This window comes from Coniosporium apollinis (assembly GCF_000281105.1).
Source record: "Coniosporium apollinis CBS 100218 chromosome Unknown supercont1.17, whole genome shotgun sequence".
Taxonomy (NCBI): Eukaryota; Fungi; Ascomycota; class Dothideomycetes; genus Coniosporium; species Coniosporium apollinis.
In genome coordinates, this window is record NW_006913279.1 from 338,520 (window position 1) to 354,102 (window position 15,583).

General features: G+C 55.9%; 6 protein-coding genes across 6 annotated transcripts; 3 read left to right on the top strand and 3 right to left on the bottom strand.

Annotated features, from left to right (window-relative positions):
• Positions 1-3,054: 3,054 nt before the first annotated feature.
• On the top strand, positions 3,055-4,101 carry W97_04078 (uncharacterized protein; the record flags this gene model as incomplete). The annotated part of the gene is made up of 1 exon (XM_007781971.1): positions 3,055-4,101. The coding sequence occupies one exon, from the start codon at positions 3,055-3,057 to the stop codon at positions 4,099-4,101; it is 1,047 nt and encodes a 348-aa protein (XP_007780161.1).
• A 1,254-nt stretch (positions 4,102-5,355) lies between these two features.
• On the bottom strand, positions 5,356-6,607 carry W97_04079 (pyruvate dehydrogenase E1 component subunit beta; the record flags this gene model as incomplete). Its single annotated transcript, XM_007781972.1, has 3 exons — positions 5,356-5,827; positions 5,878-6,164; positions 6,233-6,607. 3 exons carry the CDS (start codon positions 6,605-6,607, stop codon positions 5,356-5,358), a joined length of 1,134 nt encoding a protein of 377 aa, XP_007780162.1.
• A 529-nt stretch (positions 6,608-7,136) lies between these two features.
• On the bottom strand, positions 7,137-8,591 carry W97_04080 (CMGC/CDK protein kinase; the record flags this gene model as incomplete). The annotated part of the gene is made up of 2 exons (XM_007781973.1): positions 7,137-7,571; positions 7,626-8,591. The coding sequence occupies 2 exons, from the start codon at positions 8,589-8,591 to the stop codon at positions 7,137-7,139; spliced, it is 1,401 nt and encodes a 466-aa protein (XP_007780163.1).
• Positions 8,592-8,742: 151 nt separating this feature from the next.
• W97_04081 (uncharacterized protein) lies at positions 8,743-10,404 on the top strand (the record flags this gene model as incomplete). Its single annotated transcript, XM_007781974.1, has 4 exons — positions 8,743-8,898; positions 8,963-9,229; positions 9,284-9,511; positions 9,550-10,404. 4 exons carry the CDS (start codon positions 8,743-8,745, stop codon positions 10,402-10,404), a joined length of 1,506 nt encoding a protein of 501 aa, XP_007780164.1.
• A 242-nt stretch (positions 10,405-10,646) lies between these two features.
• On the bottom strand, positions 10,647-13,029 carry W97_04082 (uncharacterized protein; the record flags this gene model as incomplete). Its single annotated transcript, XM_007781975.1, has 2 exons — positions 10,647-12,633; positions 12,695-13,029. The coding sequence occupies 2 exons, from the start codon at positions 13,027-13,029 to the stop codon at positions 10,647-10,649; spliced, it is 2,322 nt and encodes a 773-aa protein (XP_007780165.1).
• Positions 13,030-13,341: 312 nt separating this feature from the next.
• W97_04083 (uncharacterized protein) lies at positions 13,342-15,487 on the top strand (the record flags this gene model as incomplete). The annotated part of the gene is made up of 4 exons (XM_007781976.1): positions 13,342-13,578; positions 13,634-14,002; positions 14,064-14,178; positions 14,232-15,487. 4 exons carry the CDS (start codon positions 13,342-13,344, stop codon positions 15,485-15,487), a joined length of 1,977 nt encoding a protein of 658 aa, XP_007780166.1.
• Between the last annotated feature and the right edge of the window lie 96 nt (positions 15,488-15,583).

Here is a 15,583-nt window from a genome sequence, read left to right on the forward strand (position 1 = left end):
ATTACAACAAGATGCCGGTCTTGAAGCGACGAGCGGAGGAGCTGAAAGCCCTTCCCCACCGATCGCTCGATAAAGACAGTAAAGAACTTCAACTTCCTGCGCAGCAACTTCCCTCTCCACGGAGCCTGATAGTCAGCAGCCGCCGGAATCAGCAACATATAATCTCGCTCTCATCCTCTCTTCCTTTCTTTCTTCAGTCCACTGTCCGCACCGCCTGTGAGTCAATGGTTCTCAGCTCACCGTCACTCTGAACACTCACGTTGACCGTTATCAGCCGTCTCCCCTCACAGGATCGTTTAAGCATTTATTGGATGTTCAAACAGGGGCATGATTTCTAAGCCGGGGACCATCTTTGCAGACATGATGGGATTCGGCAAGACGCTAGAGGCTATTGGGCTCTTTGTCATGAATCGATGGCTGGGTATCGCACGGCAACGAGTGGAGGATTCCGTGAGAGCAGGACGGCAAACATCTTTACGAGGATCAAGACGAAGAGGAGACGTGCCCTACCGACAAGCAGCATAGACAAGGGCGTGTATTCATGTTTGAATGCCTTCGCTAACAAGGAACCCCGGCAAGTCGGATGCGCCCGTAGAAGACCCAGGCTTGTTTATACCACCGCCGGGCTAGTGCCAAACCAGAACACCGAGTGGCACACCACATCGACAGGAGCATTACAGCCCTCGATTTCCAGTTCAGGTACTACGGTAGAGTCGTACAATATGACAAGTCCAAATACACGCAGTTCTTCACAGAAGAACGGATCCAACATCCGTTTCTCCACTCTCCGAAAGTCTTCGAAGACATCTTGCAGGTCGCGTTGCTCTAAGAGCGCGTCTCAGAGACTGGAGTCTTCGACCGCCAGTTTCACAGCTGGGAAAAATCCCGTGTAGAATTCTCGTTGACCGATCGCGAGGAGGTGTCCTTAGTGAAAGTGTGGATGAACGGCCAGCCATTGAATGCGGGTGGGAAACAGCTTCTGCCACCTGATGGGTGTGAAGCAGCCAGGAGTCATAGCAGTCCGAGCGAAGGACAACAAAGCGCTCACGATTCTTAATAATCAGAAGGATCGGCCTCATATAACGTCGCAGGAGTGGGAAGAAGACAAGTTGGATAAAAAGACGAACGAGCCGAAGATCTCGACCGAGCCGATTAAAAATTCTAACAGATACATCATACTTGTCGCACACACGTTCCTAACGAAACTCACCGCAGCGCTTAAGCCGACTAAGAGCGCCCCGTTCCCGGTCATATTCGGTCTAGCAGCTATAGATGAGGTTTGTTTTAGCGAAGGGTGGAACACTGAGTTCCTGACGGCCATGCGAAACCTTAACCCTTAGACGAGAGTCCGGTTCCTATCCGGAACCCCTTATGATACATCGGCGAGGGACTTATCTGGATAACTGCGCGTCCTCCAGCGGGCCTAGAGCAAGGTGTCGTCGGCTCGCAGAGAAGGGAGGACGGTATGGTCTATTGAATAGGCCTAGGAGTTCAAACCACAGGCGTCGGCGCCAGAGCCCTACCTCGCAGCGCACACCGAACTGAGGAGTGACCAACGACCGCCTTGTGAAGTAAATTGCAGCTTATACCTTCCAGCTGACATCGGACAAGGTCGAAGCCATCGGGAATATTATAAAAACCATGTGGCGACATCAATTGAACTAGCTCTTAACAACCGGGAGTCCGACTCAGGAATTCTCGAGGCTGTTTAATTCGAATTAAGACTTACCCGACTCGACGAAATGCGGAACTCAGCCACTAATATGAAGCTACGACAACAGATGCGAACGACGAACATCAAGAGTCCTTAATAGCTACCTCCAAAGGAAGGTGACCTAGTGTTACTCCGCCGTATCAGAGGCTTGTCCGCATCTACTCAGCCACTTTGTAACCTCAAATGCGACCAACAAGGCGCTGAGACGGATACGCCCACTACTGCTAATCGAGGTTGCCGCACTGCAGTCCCTGCAATAGATCTGGACATGCTTTGCGCATTAATGATGATTATTAGCTTCGTAGTCTGATGCCACAGTCTGCCAAAGGCCCAGATGCTTACACTGCTGAAGCTCTTGTAGGAAGGAGTATGGCCACCTGATGCGTGATAGGCCCAGGCGTGTTCCGTAAATTCGTGGAGAGATTGGAAAGACTGAGCTCTCGTCGAGGGGATGTGATTGGCTATTGTAGCTCACGCGAGGGTACCGATAATACCGACTCGAGTACTTCGCGGGCACTGCAAGAGCGCCTTGCAAGTAGATCTCCTACATAGCTGCGGTAACATTCAATTGATATACAGCCTCCTCGCCCTTACTTAGCAGTGCTAAGCGGTGCGGTACCCAACGAGCTTTTCCAACGCTTCATACCGTGTCTGCACCTGCTAGTAGACCACAGGCGCTGGGAAGCCTTCTTGAAGGCAGTCACAGAAGCCTGCTCTCGTAAGGTTGACTGACCAGTGATCCCATGTATCTTGGAGCTTTGTAGAACAAATGTATTATGACAATGGAGAGCCGTATCTAGGAAGCCGTACAATGCTTTCACTCATACAGACCGCAACTGGAAGGCTGCTGACTACAAATCCTTGAACGTTGTAGTCTGAGGGCGGGCTGAATTGATGGCGGCCGCTGAATATGCCAGGATTCTGGCTGAATGTACAAGGATCAACCTCCTGCGGGCCAGTAGCGCTTCCGACAAGCTTTGTATTTTCTGTATGCATCTGCTATGACAGAATACAAAGCTAGCAGGGGTGCTCACCAGCTCCTTCTTGGCATACCCTTGTTTGCGGCCGCAAACAATTCAGCTTGCTCTCGGACTGAAAGTGATCAGCTACCGGTTACCACCCTCTGCGACCGAACAAACCGTCCGGCGGCATGAGTATGCTCCGAGATGATACACGCGCGTAAATATGTTGAAAGACTTGCCACTTTCACCACGACCTGTTCAAGCGCCAACACACTCCGTGAAACTAAGTGAGCCTCCTAGCATTGCCTCGGGCAACAATGAGTAGAGATAGTACACAACCATCGCTCAACTAAACAAAACTGCACCTCGCCAATCACAATGGCGAGCCCCTACCCACCTTCAACCATGAAAGCATGGCAATACACCAGCACCAAAGGCGGCCTCGCCCAAAACCTCAGAATTAACCCCGAAGCCCCCCTCCCGAAGCCCAAACCGAGCCAACATCTCGTCCAAGTGCTCGCCGTAGCACTCAATCCCGTCGACTACAAACCCGCCGAGATCACTCTGATCAGCTATCTAATTCCCAAGCCAGCGACCCCCGGCATCGACTTCGCCGGCCGCATCGTCACGCCCGCAACCGGCTCGCCCTTGAAGCCCGGCCAGCTCGTCTTCGGCATGGCCGGTACTAACCCCTTGGCCGGCGGCGCGCTGGCCGAGCTCGCTCTCGCCGAAAAGGAAACCACAGTCGCTCTCCCGGATGGCGTCGATCCTGTTGACGCAGCAACCATTGGCGTAGCAGGCCTGACGGCCTATCAGTCTATTGTGCCGAACGTCAAGAAGGGCGATCACATCTTCATCAACGGCGGCTCAGGTGGCACAGGTGTATTTGGGATCCAGATCGCGAAGGCGGTAGGATGTCATGTGACGACGACTTGCTCGAGCGCGAATATCGAGCTTTGTAAGAGCCTCGGCGCAGATGAGGTTGTGGACTACAGGAAACAGACCGTGGTCGAGGCGTTGAAGGCGAGTGGGCGCAAGTTTGATCACGTCGTCGACAACGTGGGCGCGGATCCAAAGCTGTATTGGCGGTGTCATGAGTATACGACCTCTCAGGCTGTGTATGTCATGGTTGGAGGGACGCCTTCGCTTGGTTACGCGGTCGCTATGTCCAAGATGATGCTGTGGCCTGGTTTCCTGGGCGGCGGGAAGCGAAAGTTTGCTGGTTTTTTCTCGAAACCGAAGTATGAAGACTTGGAGCAGATTGGGATGTGGATGAAGGAGGGAAAGGTCAAGCCTATCATTGATCAAAAATATCCATTTGAGCAGGCGCCGAAGGCGTTTGAGAAGTTGAAAACGGGGAGGGCGAGAGGGAAGATTGTGGTTGATGTTGCTTCTGAGACGTATAGGAAAGCGTGGTCAGAGTGACGCTGTTAAAGATACTAGTCGCGCCGGGTATTTTGTCAGTCTGATGGGGTAATCACTTATCATTCCGACATGCGACAAACAGTGCGCCGAAATGGAGATACTTATCACTACTTGTTAAGGCTGTAGCACCCCAGTCTTCCCGCTAGACGGTAAGATGCTTCGTGAGTTTATAATAATCGCTAATAATATAATCCGAAGCTGTTGGTTGCTATCATCCTATAAGCGATGGGTAGGATACTTATATGCCCTAAGATTTTGGCAACGATCAGTATGACCGCTCTATATGTAGTCACTACAGGTAGCCCGTTTTTAGATAAGCGGAATGACTGCAAAGGACAAACTATCATTAACAGTGGTTTGCTGAATATTCTAAGCAGGAGCACCAAGTATGCATCAATTCAAGTACCTAGGCACTGTGCTAAACCTTCGAAAACGCCTTGTTGGTGTGTTCTTCTGCGTGTCTACTGCAGCACCTACATTATATAATCCTTCATCGCTCTTGCCTGTAAGTGTTTGGGCGGCGCGGTGCGCAAAGAGCGCTTCGGGCTTGCGGTGTTTCCACCTCCAAGAGACCATGGCCGCTGGAAAGGCTCCTCAAGGGCAGTCATGGGAATCTGGTCCCATATGATTGTACTGAATCGGTGAAACCTAGTCTTCTCGAGTTCTATGTTGCCATGTGGGTCAGGACTGGCTTGGTCGCGCCAGTGGTAGAAGAACTATGATCCTGTTCGATGTGCTGTCGCAAGCGGTGCAAAGGGATTGTAGTGACCGGTCCACGGCCACCAGAGGTTGACACACTGCGAGGTGATGTCTATCTTGAGGTTTCTTGGGTTGTACCCACGAATGCAGCGGCATTGATAAAAACTATCTCACAATAATCGTTGAAGACAGATACTATAGGAAGCTCCGGCCGCAAGATTAGGAGAGCTTACATATATCGAACATCCGCGCACGTACTTAGAGAAGTGAAAGCGGTGGACCAGAATTGAGACATATTGAGAAAACCTGGTTAACCGATTCCAGTAAAGCCCTCGGTGAGTGTGTGACGCTTGGGTTGATCACCATGGAAGCAAGGACGGTAAGTTGTGAAGGAAGCCGCATTGTTTGGCTTGATAACGCTATGCGACAACACGCAAGCCGACGCAATTGCGGAAACTCGGGAAGTAGATCGGTATGAATACAGCCTTTTACACCCACCTAACCGATCCGCGCAAAACCGTCCCTTTACTCACTCTCATCACTCTAGCCCACACTCTAAACCCTCAACAACTTCGCAGCGTAATCGGTAATCAACTGCTCCGTCGGGAAGCTCATCTCCTCCAACTTCTGCGCGTACGGCGTAGGCACCTCCGCGCCGGTCACCCTAACAGGGGGCGCATCCAGATAATCAAACGCGTACTCGCACGTCAGAGCCATGATCTCCGCGCCGACGCCGAAGGACGGGAAGCCAGACTCGACGACCATCATGTGGCCGGTCTTCTTCACGCTCTTGACAATGGCCTCAACGTCCATGGGCTTGATGGATCGCAGGTTGATGACCTCGGCCTCAACGCCGTAGTTCTTCTTCAGCTGCTCCGCGGCGACGAGGCACTGGCCGACGCAGCGGGACAGCGTCACCATTGTGAGGTCTTTGCCTGGGCGCTCGATCTTGGCTTTGCCGAAGGGGATCACGAAGTCGGAGCTTTGCGCTTCTTCGGACATAGGGAATTGAAGGCCGTAGAGCAGCCTGCTGTTGTTAGCACGGTCGCGTAGAGGGTGGTGGAGTGCGAGACATACTCATTCTCGAGCACGATGACCGGGTTCGGATCGCGGATGGCAGCCTTCATCAAACCCTTGGCGTCCTCGGAGCTGTATGGTGAGACGACCTTCAGGCCGGGTATGCTACCGTACCACGCGGTGTAATCTTGCGAGTGCTGGGCGGCGACACCGGAGGCGAAGCCGTTCGGACCGCGGAATACGATGGGGCAGGGCTGGATACCACCGGACATGTAGTGTGTCTTGGCGGCGGAGTTGATGATCTGGTCGATGGCTTGCATGGCGAAGTTGAAGGTCATGAACTCGCACTGTTCCGGAACCAGTCAGTTACTCTGCAGCTCCTTGGTGCGGCTCCAGGCGTCAAAGTGAGGCTCACAATCGGCACCAATCCAGCCAGCGCAGCTCCCACAGTCAACCCGGCAAACCCAGACTCGGTGATGGGGCTGTCTATGACCCTCTTCTCGCCGAACCTGTCGAGCAGACCCTTCGTAACTTTGTATGCGCCGTTGTACTGCGCGACTTCCTCGCCCAAGACGAACACCTTAGGGTTGGCCTCCATTTCCTCCGCCATTGCCTCGTTTAGCGCTTCTCGCACCGTCATCTCTTTCGTACCTGCTTCCTGTGCATAGCTTCGAGAGCTTACTATGGACGGGAGTGATGCTGCTGGGCGGAAGGCGGGTCGGAGAGCTGTGGTTGGGCGGGATGCGGAGAGGAGACGCGAGGCTGGGCGCAGCACCCTGGAGACGGACATGTTTGCGGCGGAGCGTCTGCTCGGAGGAAGTAGAGCAGAGAGGAGATGTAGGGCGAAGGAAGGGATTGTTGCAGCGGTTGATGTTGCGGATTGGAGCTCAGAGCTTCCCTCGCAGAGTTGCGGCTCGAAGCTGTCGGAGTCCGAAGTTGTTGGGTGCACGGGCGGGAAGCCCCGTTGCGGTTCAACATGCCAATCTCAACGTCCACTCTTCAACACACTTAAACACACTTCAACATCACTCCAAGATGCAGCTATTGACAACTTAATAACCCGTGAAGCACAGCGTTCCGCGATACACGCAGTTTGCAAACAATCATGTATCATCGCAAGAAGGAGAACGGATATCGAATCTGCGTTCGATAACTTCTACCGCAGCTGCTGATCGCTACGGTACTCAGCCCTCGAGCTACTCCTTCACCATGTACTGGCGTTTAGCATTGCTTTGTCTGAACTCGTTGTCCACAAGACGCCAGTTCTTACAAGCCGTCTCGACAGCTGCAGAGCGAAGCCGCAGCTAATCAATGGTGTCTCAAATCAACTTCAACTGAAACCCAGCACCGCTCTCCTCATTCTCCCGTCCAGCGAAGATACCGCTGAAGTCCAGCTCACCAGGCATTCTTGGTGCGTCGCCTCTCATGGGCGCATCAGGACTTGCGTGCCTTCTGCGCTTCTCCTGCCCGGCTTTCGAAGGGAAAGTGGGAAACATTGCCGTCGACTTCGGCCGAGGGTCCTCTCTGAAGTAGGGATGAGCAAGCACCTCGCTAGCCGTAGGTCGCAGCGCAGGGTTGAGCGAGAGTAGTGAGCTTAGCAGTTGGCTTCCGGTCGTGGTGAGGAAGGGAAATTTGGCGCGGATGACCGAGCCGATATTCTGCTTGCTGGGCGGTAGACGTAGCGATCTTGCATTCGGGAGCCGTTTGAAGCCTGGCCAAGTCTCTTCCGTCGGGATGCCGCAGAGCTCGAAGATCTGAGACAACCTTTGTCAGTAGTTCCTCTGACGCAAAAGGATAGAGGATCAGACCTTAGACAGCTCATCTACCTCGTTCTTGCCCTGTAGCAGAGGCTCCTTGTTTAGGAGCTCACCAAAGATGCAGCCCAGACTCCACATGTCGATCGCGCGATCGTACTTGTCCGCACCCAGCAGCAGTTCCGGGGCTCTATACCACAGCGTCACCACTAGCTGTGTCATGTTAGGCGGCGGAGGATCTCCGAAGTACCGTGCCATGCCAAAATCGGCTATCTTGATCTCTCCTCGATTGTTCATGAGGATGTTAGAAGTCTTAAGGTCCCGATGTAATATCCAGTTGTCGTGCAGATACTCCACCGCAGAGCTCAACTGCAGCAGCAGCGTCTTGATCTCCGATGGGAGAAAAGGCTCTGCCATATCCTCTTGCAAGGTCTTGAGGTCGTGCTCCAGGAAGCCCATGACCAGAAACACGTCATTGAGTGTATCGCCAACCACCACCTCCCTCAGATCCACTATGTGCCGATGTCGCGACGCCTTTAATGTCTGTATCTCACGCAGCGCCGTGACCGGGAAGCCATCGGTCGCCGTGTCCATCTTCAGCTTCTTGAGGGCCACAATCTCCCCCGTTGCCGTCTCCCTAGCTCTTGACACAAGCCCATACGAACCCTCTTCTATGTGATTGAGGCGCTCGAAGTTGTCGACATGGCGGCAGGGGCCCCATTCCGGCGCGGCGAAGCGCAAGAGCTTTCTGGGTTGAGCTGGTTGAGCTTGTGAACTCTCCCGTTCTCCTTCAGACGACACCCTTCTCCTCTTCGCCGGCCTCTCTGACAAGTGGTGTGTGCCGTTGCCGGCACCATTGCTGGCGGTTGCTGCTGCTTGAGCTTCTTGCTGGCGGAGCTTCTCAGCTTCCTCAAGCTTCCGCGCCTTCTCTGCTTTGGCTCGCTTCTTCTCTTCCTTCTCGCGCTTGCGTTGCGCTTCGGCTGCCGCGTCGTCTTCGTCGTCTGCCCATCTCGTCTTCATCATGACTGCGGCGCGTGTTGCGGCCGTGCTCAATGGCTCGATAGGCTTGGGGCAGATTTTGTCGAGTCAGTTCTCGATGCAGTTTCGTGATGCATGACCAGTGCTTTCATGCTGGTGACAGCTCGAACACGACCAACATCACAGCCAGAAGATGCGGATACAGACAAGACTTGCCATCAAGGCCGTCTCACGCTGCGCACACTTGCGCTCCGCCGCTCCCGCAGCTTTTTGGGGCGCAAGATGGTCGTCAACTGCCACCCGGCAGTGGTCCACGCCGCTGGCGAAACACCTTGCGGAAGCCATTAGTGTACGGCCACCCAGGATCCATCGCATCACTGAGAAGATAAGTTGGCAGCTAACTCATTCGTAAGACCACAGGTCCGGTGCCAGTAGCGGCGTATATGCGACAATGCCTCACCTCCCCAGAGGGCGGATACTACACCTCACGAACTGAAGGCCGGGATCAGTTTGGGCAGAAGGGCGACTTTGTCACCTCGCCGGAGATATCGCAGGTCTTCGGAGAGCTGATTGGCATATGGGTCGTTGCGGAATGGATGGCCCAGGGCAGAAAGAGCTCGGGAGTGCACATCATAGAGGTTGGGCCAGGGAGAGGGACGCTGATGGATGACATGCTGAGGGTACAGTATAGGAACACATCGATGGTTATGCAAGGTTACTCACAGACATAATAGACCATCCGGAACTTCAAGCCGTTGGCATCGAGCATAGAGGCCATCTACTTGGTCGAGGCCAGTCCGTCACTGAGAGAGGCGCAGAAAAAGTTGCTTTGCGGCGATGCGCCTATGGAGGAGATCGACATTGGGCACCAGAGCACGAGCAAGTATTCAGATCAACTGAAGATCATTTGGTGCGAGGACATGCGCTTCATTCCGAAAGGTCCGCTGAAGCGCTCTCTTCCTGTACGCGATAATGCTGACCGTATCCAGACCCTTCGAAGACTCCCTTCATAATCGCCCACGAGTTCTTCGACGCCCTCCCGATCCACGTCTTCCAATCTGTCGCGCAGCCAGCAACTCCTGCTTCCACCATCCTCACACCCACAGGAACCCACGCGACAAGATCTCGGACCTCTCAGCCCTCCGGGCCCCAATGGCGTGAACTCCTCGTCTCACCGACTCCGCCCTCCTCAGTTATTACCACAAAGCAATCACCAACCTCGGACCCACCGCCCGACTTCCAACTCTCCCTCTCCAAAGCATCCACTCCACACAGCCTCTACCTGCCCCAAACCTCACCCCGCTACGCCGCGCTCCTCCCCCACGCCGACTCCATAATCGAAATCAGTCCCGAGTCCCTCGCCCTCGCCGCCGACTTCGCCGCGCGCATCGGCGGGACCCCCAAAGCCCCAAAGCCCGCCCCCTCCGGCGCGGCCCTAATCCTCGACTACGGCCCACTCTCCACAATCCCCACAAACTCGCTGCGCGGCATCCGCCACCACACGCGCGTCTCCCCCTTCTCTCTGCCGGGGGAAGTCGACATCTCCGCGGACGTCGATTTCGTCGGGCTGGCTGAGGCGGCGATAAATGCCTCCTCTGGGGTAGAGGTGCACGGGCCCGTGGAGCAGGCGCGCTTTTTGGGCGAAATGGGGATTGAGGCGCGGGCCGCGGCGTTGGTGGCGCGGGCCGGGGGAATAGAGGAGAGGAAGAGGATTGAGGGGGGTTGGAGACGGTTGGTGGAGAGGGGGCCGCAGGGCATGGGGAGGCTGTATAAGGCGATGGCGATTGTGCCGCATGATCCGCGGGCGGTGGGGGGGAGGCGGCCGGTGGGGTTTGGGGGGGATGTGAGGGGGTAGGTGGTGGACCGAGTGCAGAGCTGTGAAAAGCGGAAGAGAGTCGGTGTGGGGTTGTGTAACAAGTGGATGCACAATCGTTGACTACACATGTCTATCTACAGTTGTGTTGTATATTTCTAGATGCATCATCGCAACCATGAACGCCTCCCCCAATGCCGCGCGGGCACCTGCAAGCACACGCCCTCATTTGTTTCTCTGACACCGAAACGCCAACGCCAACGTCCTACCACATCCCCACCACATCATGACTGTATTGCCGCCCTCAACGCCCCCGCAAGCCGCTGATACTCCCTCAACAGCTCCTCCACCTCTCCAATCCTCATCTCCCTTGCATCCTTCATCTCCACAAACCTCTTCACAGGCGGTCCCGTCCTTCTCAGCTCCTCCAGCGCTTTAACCGCCACCGCTTCCTTCGCGTCGCCAGCCGAAGGCAGCGGTTTCGCCTCTCCAGCCGGCGACCCAGCCTTCCCCTCTCCGTGCCCAAGCTGCTTCCCCTTCTCCCCCGCACCCCCCACGGCGGGCGGCGTGGGCGTACTCGGCACCGCCCTCCCGAATCTCGGAAATCCGCCAAGACCGCCGAAGCCTTTGAGCGGGTTGAGCGTGTTGCCGAGATTCTGCAGCGCGTTGCCTGATGATGCTGGCGCGGCGGGAGACGGGCTCGGTGTCGGCGGTGCTGGCGCAGGCGAGCTGCTGGCAACGGTAGGGCTCTTGCCCTCGACGAACGAGACGCGCTTTCCGCTGCCGCCGCTCCGGGTGCTGTCGGCGCTTCTGTCGCGACGGCCGGCGAAGAGGTCTGTGAGTCTGGGCTCCGGGCGCGCGGGAGGCGCGGCGGGGCTGGAGTCGAGGGCGCCGTCTGTCTGCTCCGGCACGCCCTCAGGCGCACTACTAGGGCCGTCATCGTCGAGTGGTAGTGGTGGCGGCGTCCCGACCAGCTTCCTCACATCCTCTAGCGTCCTAGGGACCGGGACCTCGCTCGCCCCGTTCTTGGTGGGCGACTCGCTGAGCCGGCCGAAGAGGAACTTGAAGCTGCTCTCGAGCGTCGTGTTGATGCTGTCGAGGGCCTGATCGGCCGTGTCGTTGATGGAGGCCCGCACGGCGTCGCTGGCCTCGTTTAGGCGGTCGGCTTGGGACTGGATGAGGTAGCTGATGCGGCGCTGGGGTTTGAGTGGGGAAGCTGGTGGGCGGGTGGTGGTGCTGGGGCTGCGGTCGCCTGATGTCGCCGACAAGGCGGAGACGCTGGGTGGGGCTGGGCTGGAGAGGCCGAGGTTCATCGGGGTCGGCGCCGTGTGGCTCCGCGGTGTTGAGGGGCGGCTGGTGGATTTCTCGGGTCCTTCGGGGGCTTCGTCTTCTCGGAGGGAGGACAGGTCGACGGTTTCGAGGAAGGAGATGGCTGCTTCGAGATTTACGAGGCAGTAAGCGGCTTCTCCGTCAACTTTTCGGGACGCGCGGAAGCGCTGTATGAAGTTGAGGTTGCTGACGACGTTGAGACCCTCTGGAGGTGATGTGATTAGGGTGTAGATGAGGGTGGGAAGTATTTCATCGGCGGAGGAGGAAGATGAGAAAAGCCGTGACAGCGTCTCGACGATGTTCTTGTGTGCTGCGGTGAGGTGTTGGAGCTTTCCCACTGGATATCTCTCTTCATCCATCTTGCGGATACTTTCGCGAGCACCTGCGAGCCAGTTGCATATATCCTCCTCCTTCTCTATCGTTGCTTTGCGAACCTCGGCGGGGATATCGTCGGCGGTGGACACAAGCTCCTTCAGTCCAATGCCTACAAGTGACAGTGCGGCGGTCCTCGAGCGTAACTTCTCATCCCTCTCCGCATCGTCTGTGATCCGATGTCTCCATACCCGGTCGTACATCTTCTCGCATACTGCTCGCTCAACCGCCTCTTCGAGCGCCTTGTGCCTAACTCCCAACAGACGGCGCGCCCTCTTGCGGTCAGATATCTCAGACGCGGTGAGCATCTGCTGCTCAGTACCATCGAGCTCAGGGTCAGCCCCCTTGCGCGATGTGCCAGACGCGGCTTTTCCGCCTTTTAGAGTCTTGGAGGTCTGGGAGGCTTCTGGTGGTGAGGGCGACTTGCCCCTTGACAGGCGTGACGACAAAGCTGCTATATGGGTGCTTATATGCGAGTCGGCACGAACATAAAACTCTTGGAACATCTCGGCGAGGTCGTCTATAGATAGTGGAGTGGGATGCACTTTGGCAGACAGAGACTCGAGAAATCTGTATGATATTAGGATGTTGGTCTCAAAGGCCCGCAATACTAGCACGCCAGAGGGCGTACCTCTCGGTCAGGCTTCGAATCTCAATTGGAAGCTCCTCGAAAGCCTCGAGTTGCTTGCTGGCGGAGCCCGCATTGTCCTCGACGGTCTCATTGTCCGAGTCATCCTCATCTTTGCTGATGAATATATCCCTCTGAGCAGCCTTCTCCTCGCTCCCGGGTGACAGGGTGATATGGTCTGCGTGCGGAAGCTCAGATATGGCTCCTTGGATGGTGCTCGCGCGACTGCGCCCAAGCGGGCTTTGGGTGGTGGGTTCAAGACGGGTAAAGGACTTGGAGGAATGCAGCGGGCGGGGACGGCGGATGTCACCGTCGCTCACAGCTCGGATGCTCTGCATAGTAGGCGGATTCCGTGACAGCGACACCGAGAAGCATTATCACTCAACACAATGCTTCCTAAAGCGGCTTCAACAACCCTGAGACGATTCAGCGATTCAGTGATTCAGCGATTCAGGGTCCGGCCCGGGTGATCGTCGTCATGGGCATTCTTTATCCTCTATCCTTATCGCCACGTGACATGTGGCCCCAGAGACAATACATCACCAGGCCCCCATCACTTGCCGCCGCACCGCAACGCCACTGCAACACCCACTACACCAGCAGCAGAGCCTCGATGCCGTCCCTGCTATGACTTCTGCCTCTCCCCTTCTATGGCTGCAGGCATGCTACCTATTCGATACAACCACTCTGCCAGCGGGTTGACCGCCACGCTTCTGTTTGCGCTCTTAGCCCTATCATCATGGACCATCCAATCCGTAGCTGCCAGCGGACAAGTTGTTGCTGAAGCAGCTGTTGTACCTGAGCTGCCAGTGCTTCTTCCACCAGCAGTCCCGCCGGAAGAGCAGACTGGCCGCACTCCAGGCGCCGACGGCCAGCTGTTGGAGTTCGTGAGTAACGCCGGAGCAACAGACTGTTGACCTAGCTAACCACCGTCGGACCTAGAAACTCCAGCATATATTTCATCATGGTACCCACAAGTACCCCAGACTGCACAGAAGACTTGACATCCCCGCCGATGCCCGCTTGCTCGTCACCTTGGACGAGGCGATGGATCCCGAGCCCGCACCTCGACTCCGTGCCCGTTCTCAGCCCACAACTATCCAGCGACTCGCCGATCGGAGTGCGTCTCACATAAATGACATACTCGAGTATGGGCGGATGAACGGTCATCCAATGCCCTTGCCTGCCTCCGCTTGGACGGAAGATGAGCTGTCTGGCCCCAATGCAACAGACAAAGAGACCGTCTTGAGTTTCGCGCGGATGGCATCAAACGCTTACATACTGGAACCTCACACTGGAGAGTGGCAAGATGTATGTCGTCATAATTGGACGAGCTCAAAGCGCGTGTTCACATGATTGACTGTCGTCGCAGGTTGGCGGAGGCTTCAACTACACCGAAGACTTTGGATGGCAGGCTGATGGTCTGCGCGGTCATATCTTCGCGGACACCAAAAACCAGACGGTCATTATCGGGCTCAAGGGAACATGTATGCCAGCTAGTCCCTGTGGTGAGCAGTCCGTGTGCTGACTCTACAACTAGCTGTGGCTGTTTTTGACGGCGCAGAAACTACGACGAACGACAAAGTCAACGACAACCTCTTCTTCAGCTGCTGTTGCGGCCAGGGAGGCTCGTTCCTTTGGCTCCAAGTATGCGATTGCCAGACTTCGACGTACACCTGCAACTCGACGTGCCTGGTCCAGGCTTTGAAGGCTAAGAATCATTACTATTATGCCGTGCAAGACCTCTATCACAACGTCACCGCCATCTACCCTGACGCAGATATTTGGGTGACCGGCCATTCGCTAGGCGGGTCCGTCGTCAGCCTTCTCGGTCTCACGTTTGGCTTACCAGCCGTCACATTCGAAGCTCCTGGAGAAGCCCTGCCTGCGATGCGACTGGGTTTGCCCACACCGCCAGGCTATCGTGCTGGCTCCCATCAGCAGCGAGGGAACACTGGCGGCTACCATTTCGGGCATACGGCGGACCCAATCTTCATGGGTACGTGCAGCACGTGCACCCTGGCGGGATACGCTTTGCAAAGTGTCTGCCATTCCGGATTGACGTGCGAATACGACACCGTAAAGGACTTTGGTTGGCGACAAGGCCTCGGCTACCACAGGATCGTCAACGTGATCCACAACGTCATCGAAAAGTATGATCAGCCGGCCAAGTGCGAACCGTACGAAGACTGCGTCGACTGCTTCAACTGGAAGTTCTACGAAAGCAATAGCTCGACCACGACGAGTTCCTCAAGTAGCAGCTCGTCGACCACTCGCACGCGAACCGCAACCTGCAAGACCCCCGGTTGGTGGGGCTGTTTAGATGAAACCACGACATCCGACACGACTTCCACGCATTCTGCCTCTACCTCGACCTCGACCTCGACTTGCAAGACGCCCGGCTGGTTCGGGTGCAAGGATCCCACAACCACCACGACCACCACTTCATCATCCTCGCAGACTGCGGCACCTGCTCCCACAATCACGACAACTTCCAGCACTCCGACAGCAAGTTCGCCAAGCACTTCGTGCGATGATCCGGGGTGGTTTGGCTGCAACGACCCAACGTCGACCGTCAAACAGACATCGCACAAACATAGATACACCGCGTCACCAACCGCCGAGTGCACGTCCAGGGAGTGGTTTGGGCTCATCTGCGTTGATCCTTCCCTGGTGACGAGCACCAATCCACGTCCCACGTCGTCTCGCACTGCGCCTGTGAGGCACCGGACGAAGTGTGCACATCGGTATTGGTTTGGAGGATGTAAGGACTGGGAAGACAGAGACGAGATGTGATGCTGTTAAACGAGCTGCGGTTCCTTTGGGATAGTATGATACGTGTCATGGGCGGTCTTGGGCTGGGCATCTGCATAGGCGTTCAAATTGATATGA